This window comes from Leopardus geoffroyi, chromosome D1, assembly GCF_018350155.1.
Source record: "Leopardus geoffroyi isolate Oge1 chromosome D1, O.geoffroyi_Oge1_pat1.0, whole genome shotgun sequence".
NCBI lineage: Eukaryota > Metazoa > Chordata > Mammalia > Carnivora > Felidae > Leopardus > Leopardus geoffroyi.
In genome coordinates, this window is record NC_059329.1 from 889,226 (window position 1) to 916,944 (window position 27,719).

General features: G+C 43.9%; 2 protein-coding genes across 2 annotated transcripts; one reads left to right on the top strand and one right to left on the bottom strand.

The window, feature by feature from the left end:
• Positions 1–585: 585 nt before the first annotated feature.
• LOC123602194 (proline-rich protein 2-like) lies at positions 586–1,545 on the bottom strand. The gene has a single exon (XM_045486545.1). It carries the CDS (start codon positions 1,543–1,545, stop codon positions 586–588), a length of 960 nt encoding a protein of 319 aa, XP_045342501.1.
• BIRC2 (baculoviral IAP repeat containing 2) lies at positions 587–27,221 on the top strand. Its single transcript, XM_045486591.1, has 9 exons — positions 587–700; positions 2,186–4,330; positions 4,422–4,521; positions 7,837–7,915; positions 8,514–8,562; positions 23,412–23,654; positions 25,706–25,960; positions 26,235–26,276; positions 26,386–27,221. The coding sequence occupies exons 2-9, from the start codon at positions 3,433–3,435 to the stop codon at positions 26,577–26,579; spliced, it is 1,860 nt and encodes a 619-aa protein (XP_045342547.1). The 5' UTR covers positions 587–700; positions 2,186–3,432; the 3' UTR covers positions 26,580–27,221.
• Positions 27,222–27,719: the final 498 nt, after the last annotated feature.

The window sequence follows — 27,719 nt, forward strand, 5'->3', positions numbered from 1 at the left end:
ACACAGACCGCGTATGAAACGCAGTCACTCGCGGCTCATCACCGTGCGGGGACGCCCTGGGCGTCCTATCTGCCCGCCGTGCACGCAGGCCCCGGTCCCCCGTCCACAGCGGACCGGCCGCCAAGCCCGGCCCCGTACTGCGCTCACGGCAGGGTTGAGCGCTGTCGGGACGAGGACGCTGTCCTGACATACGTGCTCCCAGACCGCAACACCAACAGTTTAAGAACAAAAGGACACACTGAGCAATTATGAATAGACGGGATTCCCGAGAGAGTACAAAGTGCCGACTGCAAGATTAGTGGCCTGACACTCGTCCGCGTACCGCTGGGACTGCCCCGTCCGCCCAGCCCGGCCGAGCGAAAGTCCCCGCAGCCCGCGACCATCCTAAGGCGCGGGCGCCCACAGCGCAAGCGCAGGCGCAGGCGCAGGCGCAGGCGCAGGCGCAGGCGCAGGCGCCGACGCAGCTCCGGAGGAATTCCGCGGGGCGTGCCCCGCCCCTCGGGAGGAAGTGAGTCCGGGGCGCCAGCTGGCGTGAGGCCCCGCCCTCTCACGCGAACCCCGGCGTCGCGCTGACGTCAGCGTGCGTCAGCGCGTGCCCCGCCTGGGCGGGGGCTCGGGACGCCGGAGCGGTGCCGGCCGGCCGCATCTCCGGTGGACGCCGCCGCTCGGGCCCTCTGGAGGCCGGCGCGCCGTGTCCGCGGTGAGGGCGGCCCCAGTCTGGGTGCGGGGCGGGTTCGGGGCGGTCGGGGCGCCCAGGCTGGGTGGGGGGAGGGGAAGGCCGCGGGTCCCTCGGCCAGGCGCCTGGGCTCTGTGCTCTCGGTCGCCGACGCTCCCGTGCGGCTCGAGAGCCCGGCCCCGAGGCTCGCGGGCGGGGGGAGTCAGAGCCGAGCTGCCGGGAGGTGCGCTCCGGCCGCCGCCCCCGCATCGTCGATCGGACTCCGGCAGAGCCGCGCGCTCAGCGTCCCCGCGGGGGCTGGTCGGCTGCAGCCTCTGGAGGGCGGGGTTCCGGGCGCGAGACCTGAGGTGCGGGGTCCTTCGGTTGCGGTCTCCGGAGGGCGGGGTCCGGGTCGCGGGATCTGGGGTGCGGGGGGCCGGGCCGCCGGGTCCCTCGGCTGCGGCCTCGGGAGGGCGGGGTCCGGGGCGCTGGGGGCGGGCCGCCGGGTCCCTCGGCTGCGGCCTGCGGAGGGCGGGGTCCCTCGGCTGCGGCCTCAGGAGAGCGGGGTCCGGGGCGTGCGGGGTCCCTCGGTCGCGGCCTCGGGAGGGCGGGGGCGGGCCGCAGGGCGTCTGTCGGCTGCGGCCTCGGGAGGGCGGGGTCTGGGGCGCGCGGGGTCCCTCGGCCGCGGCCTCCGGAGGGCGGCGCGGGGCGGGGGGGTCCTTCGCCCGCGGCCTCGGGAGGGCGGGGTCCGAGGTGAGGGAAGCCTCGCGCGGGCCGCGGTGTGTGCGGGTTTTCTGGCTGCTCTGTGCGCGCGGGTGAGGTGTTGAGAGGAGCGAGCTCTCGCTGCCTCTCTTAACTGCCAGTCGCCTGGCCCTGCAGAGACTCGGCATTAGCACAGCGTGACTGTCAGGTTACTGCTGTTCGTGTGCCTCTTAGGGACCGCAGGCTCCCTCCGCCGCCGCCGTCTTTTGCGTCCAGCAAACTGCCAGACGTGTCCTTAAGCTGTTAGAAGTGGTCACCAGAAGCGGGGGGACCAACGGCAGCGCAGCTTTCTAGGTGCTAATGCCTGTCCTCAGCACTGATTGTGTTTTACAAATCATCCTAGTGCTGGGGCGCCTGGGTGGCTCAGTCGGCTAGGCGCGGGACTCTTGGTTTCCGCTCAGGTGGTGCTCCCGGGGTCGTGGGATCCAGCCCTGCCTGGGGCTCTGCTGGGGTGGAGCCTGCTGGCGATTCTGGCCTTCTCTCCGCCCCTCCCCTGCTCGTCTGTGTCTCCCTCTCAAAATAAACATTTTTAAAAAAGGAACAGAAATAAATGCCAAAATTACTTTTAAAAAAGGTATAATCAGTGCTCATGGGGTATGTTGCATTTATTTTAATTAAGAGTTTTTCTAGTTGGAAAATTTTGGTGACTGTTTCTGGAGTTATCTGAAGTGTTAAATCGTTTTTAGACTTAGTGAATACCCTGAACAGTCTATTAGTTGTTTACCATGAAAGTACAGTTTTCTAAAATAGCTTTTTTCTTCTTTCCAGATTTTCAGCCTTGAAGAGTCGACTCCCCCCCCCCCTCCCCCATTTCTTTCCCCTGCAGTAATCCCGTTATGGAGAGTCCCATTAGGGAGGAACTTTATAAAGGGATATAGTTTGAATTGTATAGAGTGTAATTTTGTGTGTGAATTACAGTTTTAAAACATTAAGCGTTTTCAGAAAGAAGCCTGGTAGGGTCAGTTACTGGTACATGTGCACAAATAGTAATTCTGTTTATGATGTTTTGTTAAGCATTTGTGGTAACACTAGAAACAATAAGCTGTTATCTTCGTAAGTTGATTTATCTCTACAAAATGAATATTTTATATACATGATTTCTAAATGAAAGATAGTTTATTGGCTTTTTAAATGCAGTGTAGAAGTTTCTGTCGTGGGAATTTTATGGTTCAGTAGTTGATGAAGAAAATACCTTCAACTGGTCAAGTATAATAAATTGGTAGGCAGAGTTAGGAAGAAAGACAACATAACGATGCTGCAGGAAATAGAAACAGATATAGACAATATTTAACAAACTCTCTCTTTAGGGAGATTTCGTTTCGTTTGACATCATACACACTAAACAGGCTATAGGTTCAATAAAGCTTGTGGGTGTTGATATCCCCAGAAGTAGGTACTGAAGTTAATGTAACCCACTTAAGTGAATATTGTGATAACCTATGTGAAATTAGCTTTTAGATAATATGACTCTATGAAGACTTTAATTCTTGTTTATTAGAATAAAACAAGTTTTTTAAAAAAAAAAGTGCTTGAAAGAAATCTGAGTATAGGTTTTCCCTCTTGAGGCATAACCAGTAATTGTCTTGATAAACAGGCTTTGTACCTTATAACTGAGAGTAAATTAAAGGCATAATTAAGGTACGTTGTTAATTTAGAATTTTGGGACTATCAGCCTCCTTGCAGAATCCAGCAGTTTTAACATACTTTCGTTCGTGTATCAGCTTCTTTGAGGCCTTTATGTTAGTATAACACCAAATGATGTTATAATTTTAAACAGTACTAAATAGTACCTTGATACTTAAGGAAAGATAGTCATCCCACCTGAGTGTAAACTCAGGTATAAATCCTGTAAAGAGGGTGTGGTGAACTTCACATAAGTAGGACCTTACTTGATTCTTTTTTACGGTAAAAAAAAAAAAAACGACAAAAAAACCAAAAAAAAAAAACCGAATATAGGGCGAAGAGTTGAGAAATTTCATGTGAAGGTTTTTAGCCATCAAAAAGTGAAATCACTCATGCACAAAACTACTGCCCAGAGACTCGTGCCAGGTTCTTGTTGTCAGAGAATTAAGAGTGCGATGGAAGATAGCACGGTCTTCGCCAATCGGACAGTCGGCAGCAAACAAAGAATACAGTATGACCTTTCATGTGAACTGTATAGAATGTCAACGTATTCGACGTTTCCCGCCGGTGTTCCTGTCTCAGAAAGGAGTCTCGCGCGTGCTGGGTTTTACTACACTGGTGTGAAGGACAAGGTTAGATGCTTCTGCTGTGGCCTGATGCTGGACAACTGGAAGCATGGAGACAGTCCTATTGAAAAGCATAAACAGCTGTATCCCAGCTGTAGTTTTATTCACAGTCTGGTTTCTCTTACTAGTCTGGAATCCACCTCTAAGAATGCTTCTCCAATGGGAAACAGTTTTCCACATTTGCTGTCTCCCACTCTGGAACACGGTGGCACATTCAGTGGTTCTCATTCCAACCTTTCACCAAACCCTGTGAATTCTAGAGCACTCGAAGACTTCTCCCCATTGAGGACTAACCCCTACAGTTATGCGATGAGCACTGAGGAAGCTCGATTTCTGACTTACCACATGTGGCCATTAACCTTCTTGTCACCCTCAGAGTTGGCGAGAGCCGGCTTCTATTACATAGGGCCTGGGGACAAGGTGGCCTGCTTTGCTTGCGGTGGCACTCTCAGTAACTGGGAGCCGAAGGATGACGCTCTGTCAGAGCATCGGAGACATTTTCCCAACTGCCCGTTTCTGGAAAATTCTCTGGAGACGCTGAGGTTTAGCATTTCAAACCTGAGCATGCAGACGCACGCAGCTCGGCTGAGAACGTTCGTGTGCTGGCCGTCGAGCGTCCCGGTCCAACCCGAGCAGCTCGCCAGTGCCGGCTTCTATTACGTGGGTGAGAGCCTAGCACAGCTGTGTGTTTTCTCCACTTCACTTCTGTTTACGTATTAGAACCTGCATGTTGAAGTTCGGTCTGTTTTCTTTAGGTCGCAATGATGACGTCAAATGCTTTTGTTGTGATGGTGGCTTAAGGTGTTGGGAGTCTGGAGACGACCCGTGGGTGGAGCACGCCAAGTGGTTTCCAAGGTAATTCTTCTGAAAGGTATTTCTGCACAAAACCCTGGGCTTACAAGGGGTAGACGTCCTTGAGTGGTTTATGTTTACGTTTCAGTATATCGAAGCTGCTTTTATGCCATTGGGGAACATTTTAAAACCCCGAATGTTAGTTAGCGTTAATTATTTTGATGAAAAGTGTTTCAGAATGTTCTCTTCTTTTGTAAGCCATGTATTCAGGATGTAGTTTAACTTACTCTTGATGATTGGCTTACCATTTTGGCCCTGCGTTTTATTTATGAGGTTCCCGTTTTGCTTTAAAGAAATCTTGAGGATTACAAGGATATGTAAAATAGCACGAAAGAACATCCATAGGAAAAAAGGAAAAAGAATAAGAAGGGACATAAAATGATTTAGAGAAGACCTAAACATACATAGAATAAAAGCTGATTAAGTTTGGTTATGATTATAAATTATTCTTTTCTCTATGGTTTATCTTTCTTTTTTAACTGTATTTATTGATTTTGAGAGAGAGAATATGCTGGTCAGGGGCAGAGAGGGATGGGGATAGAGGATCTGAAGCAGGCTTTGTGCTGACAGCAGAGAGCCCGGTGCGGGACCTCGAACTCCGGAACCGTGGGAGCACGACCTGAACTGACATTGGATGCTTTACTGACTGAGCCCCCCGGGTGCCCCCTTTACGGGTTATCTGTGATCCGTTGCTCATCTCCTGTTAGTCACGATGTCTCTAGTGGTGTCTCTTGTTTTATACTGTCGCCCACAAAGGATTGAGAGGCCCTGTTGTTAGTGGAAATAGAACTAGAAATTTTTCGTTTTTGAGGAGCTGTGTGAACTTGGATGGACGTCGTGTGACCCATGGGGGCGTTGGATTAGACAATTTTTTTACATTGTGGTTAAGAGCACATGACAAAATTTATGACTTTTACCATCTTTACCATTTTTACCATTTTTAAGTCTGTAGTTCTGTGGCATTAAGTGTGTTCACATCGTTCCTCGTCATTACCACCCTCCATTTCCAGATTTTCTCACCTTCCCAAGCTGTCACCTGTACCCACTGCTCCCACCAGGACTCTCCTTCCTGTCTCTGAATCTGACTGAGCTAGTTACCTCATGTAGGTGGGATTGCACAGCACAGTGTTGTGACCTGTGAGTGCCTTTCACACTCATGAGTCGTTTCTTGAACCCCCTGAAGAAATTGAAACATCCTTTTGTCATTTTTGTGTGATAGAGTAAAAAAGAAACCTGAAGTAAGAAATATTTTATTATGGATCAGTACATTGTTAAAAGGTGTGTTTTAAAATTTTATCTTTAAATTCATAATAGAACATTTGACTTTTTAACTCTCAAAGTGACCTATATCTTGGTTAAGTTACGTATGTAGGAAAAAGCATATTGTCAGAATTTTAAATGATTTGATTATGCCTAGCTCCAGGGGGTTGTGTACACGTAATTTGAAATTTAATACTGTATGAAAAAAAACAGAAACAGCTTTCCTGTTCCACTGTTTGAATTATTGCATTTTGTCCTTTATAAAGTAAAACCAAACCAAACCTTGGTTTATTTCTGTCATGTGTGTTTTTAGATGGCTAAATAAGGGAAAAGACAGGGTGCTTTTAGTAAACCGTCTGAAAACAGCAAATTTCAGTTGGGGATAACCTTTAATCTCAGTAAATGAGAAACCAAAATGGATTAATTGCTAATCACTGTATTGTAACAGTTCATTCGTCAAATATTTGAGTGCCTGCTGGATGCTATTGTAGATACCGGAGACATAGCAGTGACTAAGACAAATCTGTCTTTATCAGATTTATTAAAGGAGGGGAGATATATTAACCAGGGTTCATTTTACTTCCTGCTGTAATCATCAGGAATATAAATTGATTGGTCCCAGAATAAAAATAAATTAAAACCGTGTGAAGACCGAGAACATAGTGACAACCAGCTGTTTTATCTCATTGACAATAAACTTAAGTTTTGAGCAAGCCTGGATGATGTCTGTTGATTTTACCCAGTCACCAGGTGAAGGGCATTTGGGTTTTTCTCACCGTGGAGTGATACTGAATAAAGCCACTGTAAACACTTGGGAACATACGTTTTCCTTTTGCTTGGGTGGATAGTTGGGCGTGAGATTGGTGAGTTGTAAGGCAAGTTTTAAATTCCTGAGAACCCCTCTATTGTTTTCGGAAGCCCGCCCGCGGTGTGGGAGATCCCCAGGTGCTCATGTTCTTCCCTTCCCTGCGATTGGGATCAGCAGGTGGTTTTATTTTAGCCGTTCTCGGAGGTATGTCGGGTATTTCGCTGCGATTTCAGCGAGCGTTTCCTTAATGGTTAATGATGTTGAGCTGCTTATTTGTCATCTACATATGTTTTTTGGTGAAATGTCCAAATCTTTTTGCCCATTTTAGTTTTAATTGTTAAGCTTTGAAAAGTTCTTAAATTCTGGGTACAAGTTCTTTATCAAGAGTGTTTTGCCAGCTTTCGGCTTGTGGCTGGTCTTTTCATTGTTTTAACAGTGGGTTTTAAGGATGGTAGTTTTTCAGTTTTATCTGGATTATGCTTTTGATGAAGTCTTAATTGACCTAGGGACAAGAGAATTTTCTACTGTTTTTCTTCTAGAAGTTACATTGCCTTAGGGTTAAAGCTTAGTTCTGTGTTTCTTTGTTAGTTGACTTTTGCCTGAAGTATGGCAAACAAAGGTGGAGGGTTTTTGTTTTTTTTTTTAGCAAATGGGTATTGTTGTTTAGAACCAATTTATTGAAAAACAAAAGGAATGGAATGCAGGTTACTGGGAACTTCTTTAACAAGTTGTGGTTTGTAATCAAGAATTTGGGAGACACTGTATGTAGATAGAAATACTTGCGTATTTTTTGGAGGGAGGGTTTGTGCTTCACATGTAATCACATATAATGGAAGAGTGGACCCTGGAGAAAGATCATTAGTTACTTTGTTGTGAAAGACTATATCTTAGAAATACCAAATTACAGTGTCTGAAACTATGTGAAACCCCAAAAGTGAACTGACCAGAACAGCATTTTTCAAGGTTTACCTTGTGCTCCCTTTGAGTTTCAAGCCCTTTCATTGTTGTTGTGTGTTAATGTGGTTAAATAGAAAGTACCAGAATGCATCATTACGTAGTAAGAGTTAGTAGTGTTATACGAGGATTTTTTTTTTCTGTTTGATATGTACAAATGCATACATATTTGTGTTGTGATGTAAAATATTTATACTCGGGGACACAGAGTTTGAAAGCCACTTTTCTAGAATGATCAGGTTATATTTTTGGTATATAATACTTGTTAGAAGTAATTTTTCTCCTTTTTTTTTTAGGTGTGAGTTCTTGATTCGCATGAAGGGGCAGGATTTTGTTGATGAGATTCAAGCTCGATACCCTCACCTTCTTGAGCAGGTGAGTAAGTTATATTTGGCAACACTGAATTCTCTTAAATAATAATGACCAAAAATTATTATGAATAATATTTACATCTGTTTTCCTGTAAATTATGGTTGATTTATATCCAATTAGTGAGATCTGTAATTTTACTTTTTGTAAATACGTTGTTCAAGGCTTTTTAGAAAAGGGTTTTTGCTTTTAGTCTTTCGAAAAATCATTCTGCTCCTGTACAGATTTGTGGTGCAATTGGAGGAGGCTCTGTAGTGTTTCCTCCACCTTTTCAAGAAAACACAAACCAACCAACTTGTTAGGAGTTTGGAATCACTGACAGTGACCTAGCTGAAATACACCTTTTCAGTGGAATGAGAAGCCATTCATATTTGTTCCTCCTTTCCTGAAACTACAGAAATACTTGAACTTTAATTTGGAAGTAGGTGAAGTTTATGGGGATTTTTATGGTGGTTAAGGTGAAACAAAGCAAAGTAAGTTTGTAAGTTATCTAGTTGTCAGATGATTATGTACATTACTTAAGGTACACTGATCTTAATGGTGCGCTGTTCAAGGTTGTTTGAGAGTTCCGATTTTACCTATTAATTTTTCTTTTGTTTCATAGCTTTTGTCAACTTCAGATACTCCTGGAGATGAAAATACTGATCCACCAAGTACGTATGAAAATATTCCAAATATAGAAGGGACATTTTTATAAGAATGTTAAACATGAAAGGATGTAAAGAGAATTTGATTTATGAGCCTATAGGAAAAAGTGTAGGGAAGTTAACAAATATGACGTATTTACTAAGATTCATGACCCTTTTAGAGGATTCTGGCAGGTATACTAATCTTTGTTCTTAAAGTGCTGACGTTGCAACTGGGGAGACCAGACACCTGCAGAAGAGACCTGAGCATCACAGGTAGCTCACAGGTACCAGATTAGAGGTGTGAGCAATACGCCCTCTGTAGAGGGGAAGCTTGCCACGAGCCGGTGTTTTTGAAAAGGGTCGGTTGACATGATGGAAGACTTACGCTACACGTTAGTTATTTATGAGGTATGTAGTATTCTAGTGCAAGGATAGGCATTTAGTTAACATACGTAAGTTACGTACGTTAGTGTGTCCAAAATAGTGAAGGTGACAGTCCATGGTTTCTGCCCTGCACTGAGAAAGGGGTGTTCTGTTGGTGGCACGCCACTGAAAGGAATATTGTCAGAATTGAAGCAGGACCAGAATGAGGTGACCACGATGCATATGGGTCTTGGGAACCATGACATGGGAGGGTTGTTGAGGATTTGGAATTGGTGTTTGACATACCTCCTTCCTGTATGTTAGAACTGGAAAAGCTACCGGGGCTGAGTGGTCTTGGGCCGCCCTGCCGTGATTCCCTCAGAAAATGACATTGCCTCTCTCCCCTAAGTTTCGACACCCTCTTCCCTGACTTCCTCGCAGCTCATAGCCTTGCTTCACGGGTGCAGAGAGAACTGCTCCGTCTCCCCTAGCAGAGTCAGCGTCCGCAGGCCATCCTAACGTCTCCTGTCCATTCCCTCTTGAAAGAAGTGAGGCCAGCTCTTGCACTTGGCCTCTGTCCTCGTATCTCAGACCTGCTGCCAGCGTTAAGATCTTGGCTGGGGCAGTGATCTTCCCTTTCCGTCTCCAAGTTACTTACTTCATCGTGCAAACTTCCTGTGCCATCACCACCCTAACAGGACCTTTTCTTGCACCTGTGTTGTCTTCAGGCTGTTGTCTCTCTTCTTGGCTTCCTTTTACAACAAAGGAAGAATTTAATCTGAGCTTACGCTCTTCTTTGTTATTTTTTCTTCAGCTTACTCGACTGTAGGCTGTTCTTGTCATGGTCACCAAGAACCACCAGCTCAGTAAACGTACTGATCTGTCCTCAGCCTTAGAAACAGTCCAGTGCTTCATCCCTTTCGTCCCAGCTTTATTGGGATGTAATTGACATGCAGCACCATGTAAGTCTAGGGTGTGAAGTGCACAGTTGAGCCACATTAAGATGAACACATTGGTCTCCTCACGTAATTTTAGTTTTTTTGTGAGATAAGAGCATTTAAGGGTTACTTTTTTAGTGACTTCGGAGTGTGTAATACAGTGTCGTCAGCTGTCGCCAACACACCGTACATCAGATCCTCACAGCATACTCCTCTGATAAAGTCCATCCGTGTTGCAAACGGTAGGGTTTCCTTCTTTTTTGTGGGTTGATAACACTCCGCTGTGTGCGTGTGCCTCCGCCTCCATTTTCTGTATTCATAGCTGGGGATGGACACTTAGAGGTCGTCATGAATTGGCTATTGTGAATCCTGCTGCAGCAGATAAATGTTTGAGAGAGTGGTTCCATTTCCTTCCGACACATATGCCGAAGTGGGATTGCTGGATCATTGGGAAGTTCTGTTTGTAACGTTTCCAGGAATCTTCCGTGATGTTAGCCACAGTGGCTGCATCAGTTTACATGTCCACCAACGGTGCACCAGGGTTCCCTTTTCTGCATTCTTTTTTTTTTTTTTTTAATTTTTTTTTTCAACTTTTATTTATTTTTTTGGGACAGAGAGAGACAGAGCATGAATGGGGGAGGGACAGAGAGAGAGGGAGACACAGAATCAGAAACAGGCTCCAGGCTCTGAGCCATCAGCCCAGAGCCTGACGCGGGGCTCGAACTCACGGACCGCGAGATCGTGACCTGGCTGAAGTCGGACGCTTAACCGACTGCGCCACCCAGGCGCCCCCCTTTTTCTGCATTCTTGCTAGCACTTGTTATTGCTTGTCTTTTTGATTCTAGACATTGCGACAGGTGTGAGGTGATACCTCATTGTGGTTTTGATTTGCATTTCCCATTGATTGGTGATGTTGAGCATCTTTTCATATGTCTCTTGGCCATCTCTATGTCTTTGGAAAAATACCTTCAGCTCCTCTGCCCATGTTTAAATTTTTTTTTTTTCCCTTGGAGTTCTGGGAGTTCATATACTTTTTGAGATTAACCACTTCTCTCATACATGTTTGCAGATACTTTCTTTCACATACTTCCAGATACTTTCTTGCAGATACTTTTTAGTTTGATACAGTGCCCTTGACTGGTTTTTGCTTTTGTTTCTTGGGCTTTTTAGCGTCCTATCCAAAAAATTCTGGTCACGGCCAGTGTCTGGGAACTTTTTATCTGTATTTCCTCCTAGGAGTTGTATGGTGTCAGAGCTTATATGTAACTCTTTAATCCATTTTGAGTTAATTTTTTTTTTTTTTTAATTTTTTTTTTTTTTTCAACGTTTATTTATTTTTGGTACAGAGAGAGACAGAGCATGAACGGGGGAGGGGCAGAGAGAGAGGGAGACACAGAATCGGAAACAGGCTCCAGGCTCTGAGCCATCAGCCCAGAGCCTGACGCGGGGCTTGAACTCACGGACCGCGAGATCGTGACCTGGCTGAAGTCGGACGCTTAACCGACTGCGCCACCCAGGCGCCCCTTGAGTTAATTTTTGTGGTGGTAGAAGGTTTGGGTCCAATTTCATTCTTTTGCATAGGAGTCTCTCGTTTTCCCAGCACTTTGTTGAAAAGACTCGCTTTTCCCTGTTGAATATTTTTGGCTCCCTTGTGAAATATTAGTTAACTATATGCACGAATTTACTTTTTTTCTGAGCTCTCTGTTCTGTTCTATGGGCCTTATATGTCTCTCTTTCATCCAATACCATACTGTTCTGATTCCTGTAGCTTTGTGATTAAGTTTGAAATCGGGAAGTGTGATGCCTGCAGGCTTGGTTGTTTTGTTTTTGTTTTGGTTGTTTTGTTTTTGTTTTTTTTCCTCCCTGATGATTGCTTTGGCTGTTTGGGGTGAATTTGAGAATTTTTCTTTTCTATTTCTGTGAAAAAGTAACATTGGGATTTTGATAGGGATTGCATGGACTCTATAGATGGCTTTGGGTAGTATGGATATTTTAACAGTATTTTTCCAGTTCGTGAACGTGGCATATCTTTCCACTTATTTTTGTCTTCCAGTTTTTTGTTTGTTTTTTTAAATCCGTGTCAGTGTACAGATCTTTAACCCCCCGGGCTAAATATTTTTCTTAAGTATTTTATTGTTTTATTGAGATACAGTTGCTTTAATGCTACTATAAATGGGATTTTTTTCTTTCAGTGACTGTTGTTAGTGTATAGAAATGTGACTTTTTAGTTCTACAGCTTTGTGAATTTGTTTATTGTAACTTTTTTGTTGGAGTCTTCAGGATTTTGAATATATAAGATCATGTCATCTTCAAACATACACAATTAAAACTTCATTTTTATTTCTCTTCTTGTCTCATTGCTATGGCTAGGACTTCCAGTACTAATAAAATTGGGGAGAGTGGATACCCTTGTTTTATTCCTGATTTTAGAGGAAAAGCTTCTAGCTTTTCACCATTTAGCATGTTAGCTGCAGGTTTGTCATATATGGCTTTCATGTTGTGTCCTTCCATGTCCATGTTTGTCCTTTCTATATGCAATTTGTTGAGAACTTTTGTTGGGAAAGGGTGTTGCCTTTCACATGCAGATTTCTCAAATTTTGCATCTATTGAGTATTGAAAGGATCGTGTGCTTTTTATCCTTTTTTCTATTAATGTTGTTTATCATGCTTACTGATTTGCATATGTTGAACTATCCTTGCATCCCTGGGATGAATCCCACTTCATCATGTATGTGATCTTTTTTTAAAAAAAAAATTTTTTTTAACGTTTATTTATTTTTGAGACAGGGAGAGACAGAGCATGAACAGGGGAGGGTCAGAGAGAGAAGGAGACACAGAATCTGAAACAGGCTCCAGGCTCTGAGCGGTCAGCACAGAGCCCGACGCGGGGCTCGAACTCACGGACCGCGAGATCGTGACCTGAGCCGAAGTCGGACGCCCAACCGACTGAGCCACCCAGGCACCCCATGTGATCTTTTTAATAGGTTGTTGAATTCAGTTAGGTAGTATTTTGTTGATAATTTTTTTTAAGTTTTTATTTAAATTCCCATTAACATACGCATAGTGTATTAACATACACCAATTTCAGGTGTACAGTATAGTGATTCGAGACTTCCACACATCACCCGGTGCTCATCACAGCAAGTGTCCCTCCGCTTATCCCCATTACCTGTTTTCCCCATCCCCCCCACCCACCCTTACTCTGGTGGCCATCTGTCTGTTCTCTGTAGTTAAGAGTCTATTTCTTGGTTGGCTGTCTGTTTATTTTCTTCCATTTTCTTGTTTGTTTCTTAAATTTCACATGAGTAAAACCATACGATGTTTGTCCTTCTGACTTACTTTGCTTAGCATAATACACTCGAGGTCTATCCATGTTGTTGCACATGGCAAGATCTCGTTCTTTTTGATGGCTGAGTAATACTCTATTACATATACATACCACATCTTATTTCTTCATTCATCAGTTGGTGGACACTTGGGCTGTTTTCCATAATTCAGCTGTTGTTGATAGTGCTGCTGTAAACATTGGGGTGCATCTATTGGGGTGCATCTATCCCTTGGAATTAGTGTATCTGTATCCTTTGGGTAAATACCTAGTAGCACAATTGCTGGATGGTAGGGTAGTTCTGTTTATAACTTTTCGAGGGACCTCCATACTGTTTTCCAGAGTGGCTGCACCAGTTTGCTTTTGCACCATCATCAGTGCAACATCTGTTGTTTTCTGTGTTAATTTTAGCCATTCTGACCAGTGTGAGGTGATACCTCATTGTGGTTTTGATTTGTATTTCTGTGATGATGAGTGCTGTTGAGCATCTTTTCATGTGTCTGTTAGCCATCTGGATGTCTTCTTTGGAGAAATGTCTATTCATGTCTTCTGCCCATTAAAAAAAAATTTTTTTTTAATGTTTATTTTTGAGAGAGTGTGAGCAGGGGAGGGACAGAGAGAGAGGGAGACACAGAATCTGAAGCAGGCTCCAGGCTCTGAGCTGTCAGCACAGAGCCTGATTTGGGGCTCGAACCCACAAGTTTTTTTGATTGCTTCCTTTGCAGCAGCCTTTTGATGATGTCCCCATAGATTATTTTTGCTTTTATTTTCCTTGCCTCAGGAGACATATCTAACAAGTTGGTATGGCAGATGTCAGAGGTTGTTGCGTATGTTCTCTAGAATTTTCATGGTTTCCTGACTCACTTTAGTCTTTTATCCATTTTGAATTTAGTTTGGCTGAAAAGTGGTCCAGTTTCATTCTTTTGCATGTTGCCATCCAGTTTTCCCAACACCATTTGTTGAAGGGACATTCCTCTTCCCATTGGATATTCTTTCCTGCTTTGACACAGATTAATTGACCATATCGTGGTGGGTCCATTTCTGAGTTTTCTATTTGTTTGATTGTGCGATGTGTCTACTTTTGTGCCAGTTCCATAGTGTTTCCATTACTACAGCTGTGTTATAGAACTTGAAGTCTGGAATTGTGATGTTTCCAGCATTGTTTTTTTGTGTTTTTTTTTTGTTTGTTTGTTTGTTTTTGTTTTCCAAGGTTGCTTTTGCTATTGGGGGTCTCTTGTGGTTAGAGATTGCAAATGTTTAGATTGCTTTGGGTAGTATTGACATTTTCACAATATTTGTTTTTATGATCCTTGAGTATGGAATGTTTTCCCATTTCTTTTGTCTCCTCTTCGGTTTGTTTCATCAGTATTTTAGAGTTTTCAGAGTACAGATATTTCATCTCTTTGGTTAGGTTTATTCCTAGGTATCTTATTCTTGATGCAATTTTAAATGGGATTGATTCCTGAATTTTTCTTTCTTTTTAATTATTGATGTATAGAAATGCAACAGATTTCTGTACATTGATTTTGTATCCTGTGACTTCACTGAACTTGTGTATCAGTTCTAGCACTTGTTTGCTGGAGTCTTTTGGGTTTTCTATCTAGAGTGTCATGGTATCTGCACATAGTGAAAGTTTGACCTCTTCATTGCTGATCTGGATGACTTATTTCTTTTTGTTGATTAATTGCTGTGGCTAGGACTTCTAGTACTGTATTAAATAACAATGGTGAGAGTGGACATCCCTGTCTTCCTGACAATAGAGGGAAAGCTCTCAGTTTTTCTTCCTTGATTATGATAGTAGCTGTGGGATTTTCATATATGGCCTTGATGACGTTGAGTTGTATTGCTTCCAAACCTACTTTATTGAGGCTTTTTTCATGAATGGATGTTATATTTTGTCAGATGCTTTTTCTGTATCTGTTGAAAAGATCATACTGTTCTTACCTTTTATTCATGTGGTGTATCAAATTGAGTGATTTGTGAATTTTGAACTATCGTTGCAACCCAGGAATAAATCTCACTTGATCATGGTGAATGATTGTTTTAATGTATTGTTGATTTGATTTGCTCATATTTTGTGGAGAATTTTGCAACCATGTTCATCAGGCGTATTGGCTTGTAATTGTCTTCAGTGGAGTTTTTGTCTGATTTTGGTATCAGGGTAAAGCTGGACTAATAAAAGGAATTTGGAAATTTTCCTTCCCCTTTTATTTTTTGGAATAGTTTGAGAAGAATAGCATTCGCTCATCTTCAGATGTTGGTAAGAACTCACCTGGGAAGCCATCCGGCCCTGGACTTGTGTTTGTGGGGAGTTTTCTGATTACTGATTGAATTCCTTTGCTGGTTATTGGTCTCTTCAAGTATTCTATTCTTCCTGTTTCAGTTTAGGTAGTTTATATGTTCCTAGGAATTTATCCATTTCTTTCAGGGTTGTCCAATTTGTTGCATATAGTTGTTCATCATATTCTGTTATACTTGTTTGTATTTCTGTGGTGTTGGTTCTTTTTCCTCTCCCATTTGTGATTTTATTTATTTTTAGGTCCTTTCTCTTTCTTTTCTTTTTGATAAGTCTGGCTGGGGGGTTATCACTTTTAATTAAGTTTTTCAAAGAACCAGCTCCTGGTTTCATTGATCTGTTCAATTTTTTTAGTTTCTATATCATTTATTTCTGCTCTGATCTTTATTGTTTCCCTTTTTGTGCTGCCTTTAGACTTTGTCGTTCTTTTTCTAGCTCCTTTAGGTGTAATGTTTGGTTGTGTATTGGAGATTTTTCTTGCTTCTTGAGCATGTTCTTTTTTTTTTTTTTTTTTTTTTTTTAACGTTTATTTAATTTTAGAGAGAGGAAGAGTGCACGAGCATGAGCAGGGGGGAGGGGCAGAGACAGGGGAGACTGAGAATCCCAAGCAGGCACAGGCCTCCATCTCAAGAATTGTGAGCTCATGACCTGAGCTGAAATCAAAGTTGGGTGCTTAACCGACTGAGCCCACCCAGGTACCCCTGGTAGCATGTTCTTTAACCTCCATGTATTTGTGGTCTTTCAGTTTTTTCTTGCGGTTGACTTCTAATTTCATAGCAGTGTTGTCAGAACACATGCATGATGATCTCACTTTTTTGTGCTTGTTGATTTGTGACCTAATATCTGATCTCTTCTGGAGAATGTCCCATGTGCACTTGAAAAGTATGTGTGTTTTAAGAGACTCTTAAATACTGAGAACAAACTGAGGGTTGATGGGGGGTGGGGAAGAGGGGAAAGCGGTGATGGGCATTGAGGAGGGCACCTGTTGGGATGAGGTCTGGGTGTTGTGTGGAAACCAATTTGACATTAACTAATATTTAACATATAATTCTGTTTAGATGATGTGTCCGTTGATGTAAGTGGGGTGTTAAAGTCCTTTACTATTATAGAACTATAATCAATGAGTCCCTTTCTGTTATTAATAGTTTTATATATTTGGGTGCTCCCGTGTTGGGGACATATGTATGTACAGTTGTTATCTTGTTGATTGTCTCCTTTGTTATGATATAATGCGTTTTTCATCTGTTGTTACAGTCTTCTGTTTAAAATCTAGTTTTATATAAGTAGTGCTACCATGGTTTTTAGACGCCCATTTGCATGATAAGTGTTTCTCTATCCCCACTTTTAAAAAAAATTTTTTAAATTTTTTAAATTTATTTTTGAGAGTCAGAGAGAGTGAGAGTGAGCACAAGCAGGAGAGGGGCAGAGAGAGGGGGAGACACACAGTCCAAAGCAGGCGCCAGGCTCCGAGCTGTCAGCACAGAGCCTGACGTGGGACTTGAACTCATGAACCATGAGATCATGATCTCAGCCAAGTAACTGACTGAGCCACCCAGTTGCCCCTCTATCCTGCTTTGAATCTGCAGGTGTCTTTAGGTCCAAAAGTCTTATAGTCAGCATATAGATAAATCTTGTGTGGTGTTGTTGTTGTTTTTTAATCCATTCTGATACCTTATTTGTTTTCTTTTTTTTTTGTTTTTTTTTTTTTACTGGAGATTTTAGTACATTTACATTCAGAATAATTGTCAATAAATAGGAATTCAGTGCTTTTTTATTACTTTGTTTCTGGAGGTTTTCTCTGTTCCTTTGTTATCTTTGTCACTTTTGGTCTCTCCTTTCCACTCAGAGTCCCGTTTAATATTTCTTGCAGGGCTGTGGGCAGTGTTTGGTCCCTGGCCTGAGTGTAGCAAGTTTTAACGATGTTTACTCTGGTCTGCTTGTGAAGTGAGACCTGTCACCACCTCCATTGGAACTAAAGCTCTGCAGAGCTCTCTGGTTCGGAGATGTGGTGCGGGTGGGTGTTTTCTATGTGGTGTGGGCAGGTGTTTTGTCTGTCTTCTGAGGAAGGAGTCGCCCACACGGGGATTGAGGCAAACCTGACTGGTAGAGCGCAGGGGCGTGGGATCTGGTGTAAGCAGGTTAGGCAGCCAGTGTGGGCGCTGTGCTGTTTACTGCAGGTGGCTCTCTGTTGATGCTGAGAGGCAGGGGAGGGAAATGGCAGCAGCTGGCTTCTTTTTCCCCTGGGAGGGAGCTGGCTGCTTTTTCCCCTGTCTCCCAGAAAGCTGCCTCACAGGTAAGCCACGTGTGCCCCAGGCATTTTTCAGATCCTGTTTCCATGCTGTCTGCCTCCAGGTTGTTTGCCTGCCTTCTCCCCAGGTAACTCTTAGGGGCTCCGTCTCAGTCAAGCCCTCTGACCTTTGAAACTCCAGGATTTAAGCCCTCCTGGTGGTAAGAATTCATGAAAATCAGCCCCTCTGATTTTCCAAGCCAATGGCTTTGGGGAAACATTCTCCTTGTGCATTCACCTGTGTATTCCTCTCTCTCTCTCTCCCCCTTCTCTGCGACCATGCCCACCCCCCCCCCCCATCCACAGCACCTGTGATCCATTTCCCCCCCAAACCACGTCTGTACACTTGTTACCTTCCTCAGTTGTGATTTCTTCTCTCCCTTGAGTTGTGGAGTTTGTTCTGTTAGTCTTCAGGTTGATTTCTGGATATGGAGGATAATTTGATAGTTACCTAGTTGTGTTGGAGGGATGAGATGAGCCTGGGGTCCTCCTACTCCACTGCCATTTTAGCCCTCACGCGTCCCCAAGAATTTTAGGGTCTGTGTTCATTAAGGATAGTGGCCTGTGGTTCCTGTTCATGTAGTGTCCTTATCTATCTTTAGTGTCATGCTGCCTCATGAAATGAGTTTAGGATTGTTCCCTCTCTTCATCGTTTTGAAAGAGTTTGAGAAGGATTGGTGTTAATCCTTTTTAAAATATTTGGTAGAATTCATGAATTCAGTCATCTAATATTTGACTTTTCTTTGTTGTGAGGTTTTTATTACTGCTTCAGTCGTCTTAGTTGTTATTGGTCGGTTCAGATATTTTATGTTTTCCTGATTTCAGTCGTGGTTAAGTTGTAGGTTTTTAGGGATTTATCCATTTCATATAGATTGTTTAGTTTGTAATGTTCACAGTAGTCTCTTAGGGTCTTCTGCATTTTTGGACGTGTTTTAACGTGTTCTCTTTCGTTGATAATTTTGTATGAGTCTTTTTTTCTAGGTTAGTCTTGCTAGAGGTTTGTCATGTTTTTGTATATCTTTTCAAAAAAACCCAACTGTTAGTGTCACTGTTTTTTCCTATGGTCTTTGCAGTTTCTGTGTCACTTACTTCTGCTCTAATCTTTAATATTGTCTTCTTTCTGCCCACCATGGGCTTAGTTCATTCTTTTCTTGCATTCTTTTTTGTTTTTTGTTTTTTAAAAAAATATTCAACTGTTCTGTGTCTTTTAATTAGAGAACTTAGTTCATTTACGTTTTAAAGTCATTACTGGTAATGTAAAGACATTTGAATTCCTTGGTTCATGTCTTCCCTTCTGGCTGCAGTTGTTTTTAATTTATTTTTTGCAGTGGTATGCTTTTAATTAACTTTTCTTTACATTTTGTGTATCTATTCCAGGTTTTTTCTTTGTGTTCACATGAGGTTTAACCTAAAACAAAGTATAGATGTAAGTCTGTTTTAAGCTGGTAACAACTTACACTTTTATTATCTTTACCGTACGTTTTACACTGTTGATGCCATCCTTTATATGTTTTCCTATTTTGTATCTATTCAAGTTATTTTAGCTGTAGGTATTATTTACTTAGTTATTTTTTAAGTAGGCTCCACACTCATCATGGAACTTGAACTCACAACCCTGAGATTAAGACCAGAGCTGAGGTCAAGAGTCGGGTGCTTAACTGACTGAGCCACTCAGGTGCTCCTAGCTATACTTATTGTTATTACTGTCCTTTAGCTTTTATACCAGAGGAATGGTTACGTGGTAGGGAATCCTGAATTTGACTGATTGTCTACCTTCACCAGTAAATTGTGTGCTTGTGTATGTTTTCATGTTACTGAGTGTCCCTTCAGCTTGCCCAACTCCCTTTAGCATTACTTGTGGGGCAGGTCTAGGGTGAATAACTCCTTCAACTTTTGTCTGGAATGTTTTTACCTCTTCTTATTTTCTGAAGGACAGTTTTGCAGTTATTCTTAGTGTGGTTCTTGTCTTTTCACTCTTTAATGTATCCTGCCCGTCTCACCTGGCCTGCAGGGTTTCTCCAGAGTCTGCAGGTAGCCTGAGGGTGCCCCTTGTATACAAGGAATCTTTTTTTCCCTCAGTTTTCAAAGTTCCCTCTTTATCTTTGACTCTTAACATTTTGATTATTGCCTATCTCGAGGAATGTTTGGGTTGATCATGTTTAGGGTTCTCGGATTTTACTGTTGCTGGGTATCCATATCTGTCTCCTGATTTGGGACTTTTTAGTTATTATTTCTTTAAATAAGTTTTCTCCTGCTTTTTCTCTTCTGGAACCCCTGTGATGGGATATTCACTTGTTCGGTGGTGTCCTGTAATTCACATAGGCTTTCTTCACTTTTTTGTTCCTATAACCGGCTAATTTCAGATGATCTCCCTTCACTCTCAGATTCTTTCTTCTCCGTGGTCAAGGCAGTTACTAAAGACCTGTGCTGAATTTTTCAGTGTATTTTTCAGCCCTACCTAGGATTTTTTTTTTTTTTGTGGTTTCTGTTTATTAAATTTCTAATTTTGTTCACGTATTATTTCATTTAGTTGCCTTCCTTTGTTCTCTTAAATTTCATTAAGTGTAAGATGATAACAAATTGTAGATCTCTATTCATTTCTTTGGGGTAAATTACTGGACCTTTATTGGTTTTCTTTGGTGTTGTCCTTTTGCCTGTTTTGCATGATCTGAGTAGCATTTCGGTGGTGTCTGCATTTGAAGGAAGAACCATCTTTTCTGGTCTTTACACTGGTTTTTGGCAGATAAAGACCTTTTCCTGTCTTTTCCCTTGGCCGATGCTTGGTTGGAGCCAGTTTCAAAGCTGTTGCTAGGTCTGTGGTGGCATCCATGGTTGGTCTTGTTACCAGCGGCTGGGGTTGGCATGGATCCTGTCTGGTCCATCCCTTGTCGGGCGGTACCGCCTCCAGTGCCAGTACATTCTTCTGTAGGATGTTGGGGTAAGGGTCTGCTTCAGTGTCCACAGTTGGGTCCTCAGACAGCACGACCATTACCATATACACAGATGGGTGTGGCTCCCTCTGGGTCCTCGGGAGGGCTCCTGTTTGGTCACTGATGGGTTCCTGGGTTGGCGGGACTGGCCCTGCACAATGGCTGAGAGGGGTTGGAACTGAGTCCCAGGGCTGTTTCAGGTCCTACAGCCAAGATTGAGGTCTGTAGACCTGGCTGTGGAGACACAGGTGGCCTTGTCTCCTGCTAGATGGCTTGGGGGGCAGGACTGTTTCCTGATTGCATTTGGAGGCTGGAGCCGTTTCAAGATCTTCTGAGGTGGAGACAGGAGTGTCCTATGCCAGTTGTATTGCTGTGGACCGAGACTAGGGGAGCTGGAGCCAAGTACAGGGGTCCCTCAGGCACTCTAGGTGTGTACTGGGGATGTCTCTTGCTGGGTCCTGGGGCTAGCAGGCCTGTCTGCAGATTGCAGCTGGGATAGGTTGGAGCCTCTTTACGAGGTCCTTTCATAGTCTGCATTTTGACTGAATTTGGTGTGTTTATCTCTCGTGGCTCCCAGACTATGCCAGATCCAGTTCACAGGCAGTTTCAGCGTCTACAGACTTGGAACTGAGGTCTGTATGTCTCTATGCCAAAGCGTGGGTAGGCCTAGCTCCTCCTCATTCTGTGTGTGGTGGGATGCTGGTGCAGGGTCAGGCCGTGTGGGGTGCTGGTGCAGGACCAAGACGTGAGCGGGTGCTGGTGCAGGGTCAGGCCGTGTGGGGTGCTGGTGCAGGACCAAGACGTGGGGGGTGCTGGTGCAGGACCAAGCCAGATGGCCTGTATCCACGTCCTGAAGGGTATGGAGTTGTGCGTGGGTCTGTAGCCAGGACTGTCAGCCCTGTGGGTGCCCGCCCGTCTTGTTAAAACAGTTCTTGGTTTTGTACTCCACTGGGGTTTCAAAATCTGCCTGCATCTCAAAGCTTGCTCAGAAGCGCTGCTGTTGACAGGTGGATTCCAAGTTGCTGTTGAGTCAAGATACATGTGGGGGGACATCTTACTCAGAAGTCTTGCTGACATGATTGTTCTGCATCCTTCTTAAGACATCTTCTCTGCTTGGCTTCAGGGACACCACGTTCTTGGTTTTCCGCTATTTCTCTGCTTAATCATGAACAGTCTCCTTTGTGGCTCCTTTTTCAAACCACAAATGATAGAGTATCCCTCAGCACTTGGCCCAAATTTATTTCTTCATTTTATGAGCTTCAGGCTGGCATGTCCACCTACATGTGTGAATCTCTACTTGACTATAGTGGGTATTTCAGGGTTACTATGACCAAAGTAAATCTTTTCTCTTGTCCGTCATCCCTTGGATTTGTTCCTTGTCTGGTCTTCCCTAGCTCTGTTAACGGCCCCCACCTGTTAAGGTCAAAAAGTTGACTCTGGGTAGGCATCATCCCAGTTTTTCTCTGTACTTTGTATATTTAATCCGTGGAGGTCTTTCCATCTCCTGCCTTCATACTGTGCCCCAGATCTCGGCGCCCCTGCCCAGCACGACCGTCTACGTGCCTTCATTGCCTGTGCCCCAGATCTCAGTGCCCCCGTCCACCTGATGGAGACCTGTCATCATTGTCTGTCATAGTGTCCTGATCGGGCTCCTCATCCCATCCTACCTCATGAGAGTTGATCACAGAGCTGCCAGAGTCACCTTTGGGGAAAACAAATCAAATTTCATCTTTCTTCTGCTTAAAGTGTTCTAGCGCATAGTAAAATATAAATGTGCAAGGCTCTACATGATCTGGGGATCATTGTATCTCTTGACTACTTGTCACTTCTACACTTCTTGTATACATCGAGATGATTTTTGTCTTGTTTAGGGCTTTTACGGTTGCTTTTCTGTTTGCCTAGAGATTTTTTTCCAATACTCCTGGAGCTCCTTCTTCTGGTTCCCATGTGTGTTCTGGTGTTACCTTCAGACAGCTTTTCCCCAGATGTTTGAACAAGGGAGTTGTTATTATGCCAGTTCTCCAGTAGGTGGCAGGTTTCTTTGTAATTTTCACGAAAGTGTCCCTGTTCTCTGGTAATGCTTTCCTGGCCACACCCCCCCCCCCCCATCATTTCCATTGTCTACCTGCCTCCTAGTTTATCTTACTCGTTTTCTTGTTTTCCGCACCTGTCACTGTCTGATATCACATTACTTCTTCACCCCCATTTTACATCTTGAGACATATTTTGCACAAACTGGTCTCCCATGTCACTCTCCTTCCCATATTGTTCTGATTCGTCTCTTCACCTCTGTAGATGCTGTTTATCCTTCAAGTCCAAACTCTGATGCCATCTTTAATGAAGTCTTTGTTGATTCCCCCGCTTTCCTGGACTGTACCTACGTTTGTATAGTGTATTGGTTCCCCAAAATGGCCATGCCTCAGAATCATTTCGGGCATTTAAAAAAGACATGAATTCCTAAGTGCTGTCCTTAGCGAGTCTCTCATCAAGTAGGTTCCAGGACACAGCCCAGGAAGTGATATTTTGGAAAAGTGTATTACACTTGTTATAGTCTCACTTGTTATTACAGTCTCACTTGAACCTTCTTGAGTTGATACTTTTGTTGGAATTATAGGTAATTGGTGCATATAGCTCATATCCCTTACCAGGATATATGCCTGGTAAGGGACATACTGTTTTTCGCCGTATTTTTATGTTTGTGGAACTTACCATTGGTAACCTGTCTTTTCAAATAGTTGTTCATTTTGGGCCTGGAGAAAATTCCTCCGAAGATGCCGTCATGATGAACACACCCGTGGTGAAAGCGGCCTTGGAGATGGGCTTCAGTAGGAACCTGGTGAAGCAGACCGTTCAGAGCAAGATCCTGACGAGCGGGGAGAATTACAAAACAGTCAGTGATATTGTGTTGGCACTTCTTGATGCTGAAGATGAGACCAGAGAAGAAGAGAAGGAAAGACAAACCGAAGAGCTGGCATCAGGTATTGGGCAGTGTTAGTCACCTGCCTTATTGCCATGAGGATCCTGGGACTGGGTGACCCGATGCAGGCCTACCCACCTCTGCTCACTGCTGGCGGCCGCGCGTCGTCTCCTTCTGCCCTGTGGGCTGTGCTGACGATCACTGACCGTGGCTTTCTAGGCTTTATTTTTTTTTTTTTAATTTTTTTTTTTTTTTCCAACGTTTATTTATTTTTGGGACAGAGAGAGACAGAGCATGAACGGGGGAGGGGCAGAGAGAGAGGGAGACACAGAATCGGAAACAGGCTCCAGGCTCTGAGCCATCAGCCCAGAGCCCGACGCGGGGCTCGAACTCACGGACCGCGAGATTGTGACCTGGCTGAAGTCGGACGCTTAACCGACTGCGCCACCCAGGCGCCCCTTTCTAGGCTTTCTAAAATACGTTTATCTTTCAGTAACACCTGAGACTTATGCTAATCAGAGGATCTTAGCATCACTTTTCTTGAGCCGTATTGCTTTTCTTCTTGATATAGAACAATTTTAAATTGTCTTGAGAAAGGAAGATTTTAAAGTTGAGTGCAGGTTGTGTTTTTGTTTTTTTTTAAGATCACCTTCTTCAAATCGTACTCTTAAAGCAGTATTTTAACTCCCTGATCCTTGCTGAGTGGTCCTTATACAGAAAATAGAGCTAGTGATGAAGTCCTAGGACTTGGTGAGCAGCCCCGGCGCAAGGGCACTATCTTGGTGTCCGTCCAGGTCAGGCTAAGCCCCCCCGAGTGATCGCTCCTTCTGCAGTGTTAACTGAGCGCGAGCACCTGTGTCAAGTACTGTGCCGACTGTGGTGCTTGCTCGGGGCTCCCAGACTGGGTGTGGGGTCTAGGGGAGGCCCCGAGTTGAGCCGGCAGAGGGGAGGGAGGTGGTGTCTGTAGTGTCCACTGGGGTTTGGGCTGGAGCTTGCGAGGAACCACAGGAGGAGTTGAGGACCTTCCTCTGTCACGTAGGAAAGTATTTCAGGTCCGGTTTCTCAGTTGGTACAGATTTGTGTTTAAATCCGGGCTCTGTCAGCGCGCTGCAGTTTCCGTAACCAACGTCGGCCGTGTCCCCTGTGGAGTGGAGATGACGGTGGCACACGCTGTGTGGGTCGCTCTAGGATGAAGGGAGAAGCTGCAAGCACCTGAAGACGCCTCGTGTTCACTCGATTGACCCGAAAGGGGTCGCGCTCAGGGCAGGCAGCCAGGGGGCCTGGGCTGGCGGGGGGAGGCTCCGCGGTAGCCATGGACTCGGAGGGAGGAGCACTCTGCTGGGATGCTGGCTCTGCTGCCGGTGCTTTCTCTGACCGCAGGGACGGCAGTCGTTGCTGAGGCGGTGGTGTCCATATTTGAAAGTGAGAACCGTCATACCTGCCTTGTTTCCCTGACTGGATCTTTTTATCAAATAAGGCAGTTGATATGAAAGTGCTAATGAAATTAAAGTGATCTAATACAAATAGAAGTCAGTATTATTAGGGGCGCTTGTGTGGTTCAGTCGGTAAAGTGTCCGACTTCAGCTCAGGTCGTGGTCCCACAGTTCTTGGGTTCGAGTCCCACTTCAGGCTGTGTGCTGACAGCTCGGAGCTTGGAACCTGCTTCGGATTCTGTGTCTCCCTCCCTCTGTGCCCTTCCTCCGCTTGCGTGTGTGCCATCTCTCAAAAATAAACGTTAAAAAAACTCAAGTCAGTATTATCAGTTTCGCTGGGGGGTGGAGAAGTAGAGGGGGGAAGTTTCTACTGTCCTTTAAAATTCTCTTAGGTAGCAGGGTCACGAGACATGTAAGTGTGTAGACTTTTAGAAGTGACAGGAACAGACACTGTGTGTTGTGTGCACTACACACTATGCCCTAGCTGTATCTTCCAGAAGTTTTCTAGATGATAGGCATTAAATCGCAAACAGGTAATTTTGTGCTTCTTTTTCAAGCTCCTATGTATTTACTGCCTGAACTGTTTGTAGGCTTGGTTGTTAGTGACTCTGTGTGTGCACACGGTTGGAACGTTTTAAAATCTAACGAATCTTTTTCCTTTTTTCTTTTTTAAATGAAGATGATCTGTCATTAATTCGGAGGAACAGAATGGCTCTTTTTCAACAGTTGACGTGTGTGCTTCCTATCCTGGATAATCTTTTAAAGGCCAACGTCATTAATAAACAGGAACATGATATTATTAAGCAAAAAACACAGATACCTTTGCAAGCAAGAGAACTGATTGATACCGTTTTGGTCAAAGGAAATGCTGCTGCCAACATCTTCAAAAGCTGCTTAAAAGAAATTGACCCTACATTATATAAGAACTTATTTGGTGAGTTTTTGGTAAAATTATTTTAGAAACCTTTCAGATGATGTTCACTTTTAAGTTTGACAAACAAGATAAATGTAATTCACGAACTGTAGTCGGTAAATGTAACTCGCTCCAAGGAAAGGAAGATTTCATCACGGACGTAGTAGGGCTACGTGCTTCCTGACAGTCTGTAGGTAGAACCTGTGTTCACTAGACAGCGGGTGGGGAAGAACGAGCAGGTGAAGCCACCTTCTGTTTGGTAGAATAATGCTTTTTGTGGTTTTTCTTTCCTTAGTGGACAAGAACATGAAGTATATTCCAACAGAAGATGTTTCAGGTAAAACAAAATTCAGACCCAAGACCAACCCGAAATACCACCGTGGTTAAAATGTCTAACGGGAATGAAGTAGGAACTGAATTTCACTCAAGTGTTCTGTTCGTCTCAGGTCTGTCGCTGGAAGAGCAGCTGAGGAGGCTGCAGGAGGAAAGAACCTGCAAAGTGTGCCTGGACCGAGAAGTGTCCATAGTGTTCATTCCCTGCGGCCACCTGGTGGTGTGCCAAGACTGCGCCCCTTCCCTCAGAAAATGCCCCATTTGCAGGGGTATAATCAAGGGCACCGTCCGGACCTTTCTCTCCTAAAAGGAAAACCGTATGTTTGCTTATATAGAAAAGTGTCGAAAACATTGTTGAACATTTGAAGCCATCCGGAGTATAGAAAGAATGACTGTTCTTTAATTATGACACTTGTAATCTGCTTTGGTCCTAGTGATCTTGTTTCAAAAAATAGTATCATTTATCCTATTTAATGCTCGTCTTTATTGCTACAGAAGGGGAGGTTTCCGTTTGGCGGGCCCTAGTGCCGTACGTGTGTGAGCACAGGCGTAGCCTCCGCGCTGGGGAGTCACTGCAGCAGTGCCTGGTGTTGGAGTTCTTTCTGGAGGCTTTGAGTGCTGCCTTAGCCTGTAGTGTAAAGGAAACGGACACCAGGAGCTCTGGACTTTCCCCAAATCCTGCTGCCAAATTCTCTCTGGTGTTTTTTCATTTGTGTTTTGAAATAAGTGTGTTTTTCTTACTGGTACATAAGCTTTTTCTTAATTTGTGAGAAACATCGTAATAAAGTTCTTTAAAAAGATTGCACCATCATTTTTTTCTCTTAAAAATTATTTTCTATATGCTTTATGAGATTTAAATGAGTTAATAATGTACATAACTGTAGTGTCTGTCACCCTGTAAGCACTCAGATGTTAGCTGTTAAATAAAAAATTGAATTCATAAAACAGATTACTAAGAAGTGTTTAATGTGATCTATGAAATTCTTTTAGATGACAGTATCTAGTTGCTTTTATATTATAGATACTATTTTTTTCTTTTAATGTTTATTTTTGAGAGGGAGAGAGAGAGAGAGAGAGAGTGCAAGCAGGGGAGGGGCAGAGGGAGAGGGAGGCACAGAATTCAAAGCAGGCTCCAGGCTCCGAGCTGTCAGCACAGATCCTGACGTGGGGCTCGAACCCACCAACCGTGAGATCATGACCCGAGCCAAAGTTGGACGCTTAACCACCTGAGCCACCCAGGTGCCCTTGTATTACAGAAATTATTAAAATCCGTATTAAAACAAATTTGGTAAGTCTGCATTGGGATTTAAAAACGACTCTGATGGCTTTGCTGCGTGGGCGTTGGTGAGCTGAGGAGGTGGAATGCAGGCAGTGGTGGGGGACTCCTCCTCGGGCCCGGCTCGCTGTCCCAGATCTGGTCGACGGCTGAGGTCCCATGGAAAGCTCA